The 6678-nt window shown below is 43.9% G+C and overlaps 1 protein-coding gene across 1 annotated transcript; it reads left to right on the top strand.

Moving 5' to 3' along the window:
* Positions 1–1007: 1007 nt before the first annotated feature.
* On the top strand, positions 1008–6232 carry LOC147639963 (two-component response regulator ORR21-like). The gene is made up of 6 exons (XM_086775675.1): positions 1008–2149; positions 2873–3025; positions 3100–3489; positions 3608–3684; positions 3782–5149; positions 5552–6232. The coding sequence occupies exons 1-6, from the start codon at positions 1951–1953 to the stop codon at positions 5630–5632; spliced, it is 2268 nt and encodes a 755-aa protein (XP_086631801.1). The 5' UTR covers positions 1008–1950; the 3' UTR covers positions 5633–6232.
* The last annotated feature ends 446 nt before the right edge of the window (positions 6233–6678 follow it).

Here is a 6678-nt window from a genome sequence, read left to right as displayed (position 1 = left end):
GTCTTATGAATGTGTGAAAGCCTAAACCTTCTTAGTTCTTGCACAATGCACTATGTGTATTGAAACATAAAGAAGATCATGCAAGTTTATGCACCCTAACCTTGTAAATGAATATCATGCAAGTTTATGCACCCTAACCTTGTAAAAGATAATCTCAAAAATATCAAATAGTACTATTGAATTTGTCCCATGGAATGTGGTGAGACAAATGTCATTATTTTGTTAAAGATAAGAGAGTGTTCAAAGCTATGTTGGTAGCATACTTTTAGCTCGAGTGGTGGAAGGAGAGACACATAGGTTCAAATGGTCGTGCAACAATGTGAGGGAGTCACAAGAAAACAAGTCTGACACCACATAAGTGCATAGGAGATGGTTTTTTAATTAGGTCAATTTGCAATCTTGAAATACAACTGGGGTGTTAACTATCCATCTTATAGGTTATGTACCTATAAGAGATTATATGTAAGATGTATAATATGTTTTGTTTTCAATTAGATGACAAGGGCCCTATAAGGAGTGAGGCTCTCGGGGTTATAATGACAACCTAAAAGTAGTGAAGAAGCTGTTATTATTGTGAATGTGCACCAAATGTTGGCTTCCTCATATAATTAGCTATAGATTAAGAGAAAGCATCCTTCAAAACATTAAGGCTTCTATCCATATATAAAGATGCACACATGAAGAGTGAGTTGAGAGTAACCATTATAGGCTTGTGGCAAAGTCAATTGAGAGTGTGTAAATGTTGATGCTTTTATATTTGCCGATAGATTAAAATGATGGTGCGACACATGCATACAAACACGCACAAACATGTGTGCATACATGTAGACACATGTACATGTGTGTGCGTACATGTACACACATGTATGTGCATGCGTGTGCATGTGCACACTATGTGTGTGTGTGTGTGAGAGAGAGAGAGAGAGAGAGAGAGAGAGAGAGAGAGAGAGTTCCCATAATCATGATCGTCAACTCACTATGGACACCTCATGGAGATTCTCCACAACATTGGGGCACTTGGACTTTTGGACACTCACTGACTTGTAAACAAACCACTATCCTCTTGATTCCCCTTTGCCTTTAGTCTTCCTTGCTCGCAACCTCATGTTTGCTTTCAAAGAAATGAGCAAACCTTAGGCTATCACCATTTTATGTGTGAGGTACTCTTGAGCTTCTTCATTCCCAACATAGGTACTGAGACCTTTAGACATAAACACAGACATACACAACACAAAGATCTCGTTTTTGGCCTTCCTCCCCTCCTCCTCTTGTCTTCTTTTCCCGAACACACACACACACACGCGCACACACACACACACACAAAAGCAAGCGAGATCCCTCTGAAGAGGCACCCAAAAACGACTGGGGATCTTCGATCTTGGATCTTGAGTCTTGTTTGACGGTGGGTTTTTGCTCACAGATTCTTGAAGGTATGGAGGATTTCTCATGTGGATTGTGATGAATTAAGTGAGGGCAATGGATCTCTGCTTCAAGCCGGGCGTGATACGCTTAAGTTCATGCTTTCGCCGAAGCCTGTGTGTGTGTCGGAGGGCTTAGGGACGGGGGTTGCAGCATCTCCTTACCATATCAGCCCTTTCACCGACTTCATTGCTCTGCTCTCACTTTTGGCTATGGCAGGAAAACCTTGATATTTTGAAATCTCTGCCCACGAGTACCTCCTCGTACTGCATTTTCGCCCTGTACCAGACTTAAATTCTGAGTGTGTGTGTACGCGCCTCTCTCTCTCTCTCTCTCTCTCTCTCTCTCCTGCCCAGCTATGGTCTTAGCGTTTCCGTATCAATTCCCCCCTACCTAGATCCGGGCATGGCGGAAATCTCCGAGCAGAACCGGCGACGAGCTCCCTTTTCTCCCGCTCTTACCCCTCTGACAGCAGCCGAATCGCATCATACAAAGAGTGGAACATAGAGAGAGGATTTACAGTCGAAGGTGATGGCTATGGCTACACCGACGCATTCCTCGACGCCCTCTGCATCCAACGGCTCCATCTCCAGCGGCAGCCGTGCATGTACAAAGGCTGAAAGCGCCAGCAGTGACCCTTTTCCCGCAGGCTTAAGAGTTCTGGTGGTGGACGATGACCCTATTTGTCTCCTCATCCTCGACAGGATGCTTCGCCGCTGTCAGTACCAAGGTTTGTGGCTTCTCTACAAATATGAACTCAATAGGTGTGTTATATGCGCCCCCCCAATCTCTGTCACCTCCCTGCATACACAAGATTTTTCAAAATACATCAGATATGAAAAACCCTCTAGTGCGGTAAGAAGGCTGGCCCCTCTCCAAGGGGGATGACATCTGTTTGGGGCTAGTGCATGAGTGTGTGTGCTTGGAGTTTTAAGGGAGGGGTGAACTGATTTTCTTTGTATTTTTCCCGGGGTAAGGGAGCGTTCATTGGGATTTCCTGCCAGGTTTTTCTCCTCTCTTGTGCTTAAGAGTCGCCATGAATGTGCTCTTGAACATGCCACGAGACGAGGCTGCTGATTATCTTCCAGCGACTATGGGGTTTTCCAGGGGTATGAGGGGCATGAAAGGAGCCAAGCCCATGCATAAACTATTTACCTCTTCGTCTTTCTACATGGCCCATCTTCAAGGCTCAAGTTTTACATGCCTTACTACCTATTCAGCTTGTAAATATCTTTACCATTGCCCTTTTGCCAAGCAAGCCACAAATTTAAGAGATTTGCTAAAGTATGTGTAAAGCAGGTAGATGGGCCATCTGCCACCGTTGTCTTCTTGCCAAATAAACAAATACTTTCTAGTTCCATAGCTTGGTAAAGGAAAGGTTTATGATATACCTCTTTCTGATGTTTTGAAGCGACTTTACAATGTATTTGACACAAGGATGATGCTTTTTCAGTTACAACTTGCGGGAGGGCAACTGAAGCCCTTGCGATGCTAAGGGAAAATAGAAACAGTTTCGATGTGATAATCAGCGATGTTTACATGCCTGACATGGATGGTTTCAAGCTTCTTGAGCTTGTGGGACTGGAGATGGACTTGCCAGTCATAAGTGAGTGAATTTTTTTATTTTTATGGTTAAAAGTGATAGGTTGACATGGGTAATAAGATGGTTGGGGTTTGCAGTGATGTCAGCAAATGGAGAGACAAGTGCAGTGATGAAAGGCATCAAACATGGTGCTTGTGATTACTTGCTGAAGCCGGTCCGTATGGAGGAGCTTAGAAACATCTGGCAACACGTGGTGCGGAAGAAGTGGAGGAGCTCAGGACTAACAACGAGTCATGAAGACGATAAAGGTGGGCATGTTACTGATGATGGTGACTATAATTCTTCAGCAAATGAGGGGTTGGATGGGACATGGAAGCAGAGCAAAAAGAGGAAGGACATCAAAGAAGAAGAGGAAGATGTTGATCTGGACAATGACGATCCTTCAACAACAAAGAAGCCACGGGTCGTCTGGTCGGTAGATCTCCATCAGCAGTTTGTCAATGCTGTGAACCAGCTAGGGATAGACAGTAAGTATCACCCAGTATATGTAGAGACTCTTGAGTTGTATGATTGCAAAGCCATTTTTGTTTAGCAAACCAAGGCTTATGGAAATGTTCTAAGGTCTTGATTTTTGATGCCATTCAGAGGCTGTACCTAAACGGATACTCGAACTGATGAATGTTCATGGGCTTACTAGGGAAAATGTTGCCAGCCACTTACAGGTGCAATATTGCATTGCCCCTGAAGAATATTTTTTGAGAATCTTGATTACCCTTTCAAATATTATCTGTGTGCCTTACCATCATATGGATTTTGCAGAAATATCGCCTCTACCTGAAAAGGATCAGTGGTGTAGCGCATCAGTCGGGCAGTTTAAATCCTTCTTTCCCTGCTGCAGCTGACTCCAATTTTGGTCCAGTTAGTGCAGCTGGGCTTGCAGGTTTGGGAGATTTGCGAGCACTCACTGGACCTAGCCAACTATCCCCTCAAGCCTTGGTGTCCACATTACAAGCAGGAATCTTTGGGAGGTTGGGTCCAGCCAACAATTTAGGCATAGGAAATGTGGATCCGTCACTGTTATTACAAATTGCAGCACTTCAAGGTGCAAGTAACGGATCTTTTGCAAGGCCGCCGTCCTTGCCATTATACGGTCAAACTCTGTTGAATAATCAGGGAACTTTTCAGGCTGGGCCATCTGATGTCAACCAGCTTCAGGTATCACAACTGGGAGCATTTGCAGGATCTCTTGACAAAGGAACACCAGGGCTGTCAGCTTTGCAGCAGCAGCAACTAGCAGCTGCAGCTAGTTTAGCGGGGATGGGACAGCTAGCTGGGGTTAGTAGCAATCTTCAGCAGGTCAACCCCAATGCTAATGCCTTACTTCTGCAGGCTCTGCAGCAACAACAGGTTGGTGGACATTTGTCAAGTAAAGGTGGCTTAATTATGCCTACAAGCGGGGTTGTAGGGCAGCAGGGGCTATCAATGGACACGGGCACTTGGGCAACCTCAATTTCGAATGTGAATGCGACTGCCAGTACTGGGATCACTGGCCAAAATTGTGGTTCGTTGAGGCCGGGATCTGTACCTTCATTGGTCGGGGCTTGCTCTGCCTCAAATGTACTCAGGCCTCTTGGAAGAACAACAGATGCAGAGAGCAGGGGTCTACATATCCCCAACACAGGGAATGTGGCGGTTCTGAATTCTATGACTGTTTCATCTCCTTTGGCTTCATCTGGGCTTGATGAACTGAGCGTTGCTAGGAAAGATATGGGTTCTTCTCTTCCCTCTCCAAATGAGGGTTTACCTCACAGTTATGAATCTAAGTTTGCATTGTTTTCTGGGCTGAAACAAGGACAAGGGCTTCACATAGGCCAGAGAGCTCAGGGGGCTTGGCAAGGATTTGGCTTGAGCCAAGAGTATGGACAAATTAGTGACTGCCCTATTCGAAGTCCAAGTTATAGTCAAGTGCCCTCTGGCAATTTAGGGGTGGGGCAAGACCAAGGTCAGCTATGTGCTCCAGGCTTCAGCCCAGGGCTTTCTAGTAATTTCAGCATGGATAATGGACGTACAAAGGCTTCTCAAAATGAGCATTTGAGAGCTGAGAATAGTTTGAAGGTCAAGGAAGAAGGTCATGGATGGCTTCCAGAACCAATATCTGATGAATTCTTGAGCGTTGTTCTCAAACAGGTATGATCCTAGGCATATGAATTAGCTCATTGTTTCCATGTAGAAATTGTCTTTATTGGAGGGATCAAGGGGGGTGTGGTGTTTGAATTTAAAGTAGTGTTGAATATCTAATGACCCTAACTAGGGCAGTTTCCTCCCATGAAACATGTATTATTGATGTTAAGTCAAGTCTGCTTGTTCTTCCGAGGCTGGTTATACAACATTCTTGGCTCATGTGATGTGCCGGGAGCTGTGACAGGCAAGACCACCTGTCCATTCCTGTCGAGCACCCTGGATGGCCTTCCACTGATGTGCAGGGGTGGCTGCGTAACGAGCCTCATATTGGTTGTGTTTCTTCTAGTGGCCAATCTTGCTGAGTTTTTCTATAATTGCATGCTTAAGCTCTCTTTTTTTATGTAGCAGCAACAAGAGGCATTCGGTCTCACAGAAAGCGAGCCAGGAGGAGCTGATGGTTATGCTATGGATAACATGTATGTGAAGTAAACCTATCACGTTCCTTACAGAAAGCAGTGCTTCAAAAGGTTGAATCAATGAGGTGGTGGAAAGGCTTAGAATACATGTGAGAGGCAATGCAAAGCATCGCAAAGCTGAGAGGGAGGACTTGTTGGGTTTGACATGGGACTTCTGTACCTCATGTTCAGTGAGCTTTATGCCCATAGGGATGTTGCTCTGCCGATCCTCTGGCAAGCTGGTTTGTGGTGCCATGTGTGAAAGGTCCATGATCACTTCACCTTATGATGGGGCAGCCATAGGTTGAAGGGGCTTTCTTAGAGTGTTACATGACTGTGCAGTGTAATTATTACATCCCTTTTTTTAGATTGTTTTGCAGTCTTTACTTGGTATGGCTGAAAGGAATGCTGCCTGTAACTCTGGTTGTTTCTCTCGGTTAACAAAACTGACATACTGTTGCTAATGTGTCAGATAGGTTGTCTAACTTCCATGGCCACTTATATGTGGGTTAAAAAATGTTTTCAGTTTGATTTTAATGGTAAGAAATAGACCATTAAAATTCATGCATTTTGCAATGTGTCCTTTTGAATTGACCAAATTATTACTATTAATATAGAAGTAATCTTTTGGTCTCATAGGCCCAATGGGTATTTTGAAGACGATTAATATAACTTTCTTTCCTTAAACTTTTCAAAATCCTTAGAGTTTTCCTTAAGAAAATACACCCAAATATTCCTAATGTGATTATCTATCAATGTGAACAAAAAGTAAGAACCGCCAAGTGCAATTGAGCCTTGGCTCTAAAATTAGCCTGTGGTGGAAAGGGTTCCGGTGCTTCTTACCCATCATGCAAGCTTCACATACATTTGGGCTCTTAAAAGTGGTGGAAAATACTCAACTAGCTTACCTTTTTACATCTCAAAGAGTGTACATATTGAGATGCCCATATCTCTCATGCCAAAGTTTGTTGTTATCCAAGTCAGTCTAGACTGTAAACTTGAAAGCTTATACAAGTTATTCTTTTGAATGTTCTTTGCAATGACCTTATCATCTTCATCAAGAATGACTACCATTCTTAT

The sequence above is a fragment of the Cibotium barometz genome, chromosome 3 (genome assembly GCF_041138505.1).
Source record: "Cibotium barometz isolate CiBa-2024 chromosome 3, ASM4113850v1, whole genome shotgun sequence".
Taxonomy (NCBI): domain Eukaryota; kingdom Viridiplantae; phylum Streptophyta; class Polypodiopsida; order Cyatheales; family Cibotiaceae; genus Cibotium; species Cibotium barometz.
Note: the sequence above shows the minus strand (reverse complement) of the source record. Positions and strands in the feature narration are given on the sequence as shown.

Excerpts from the sequence above, each read along its gene's own strand:
- LOC147639963 (XM_086775675.1), top strand. The coding sequence starts at position 1,951 with ATGGCTATGGCTACACCGACGCATTCCTCGACGCCCTCTGCATCCAAC. Across the intron at positions 3,490-3,607 it reads GAACCAGCTAGGGATAGACA|AGGCTGTACCTAAACGGATA; the intron begins GTAAGTATCACC and ends GATGCCATTCAG. Across the intron at positions 5,150-5,551 it reads TGAGCGTTGTTCTCAAACAG|CAACAAGAGGCATTCGGTCT; the intron begins GTATGATCCTAG and ends TTTATGTAGCAG.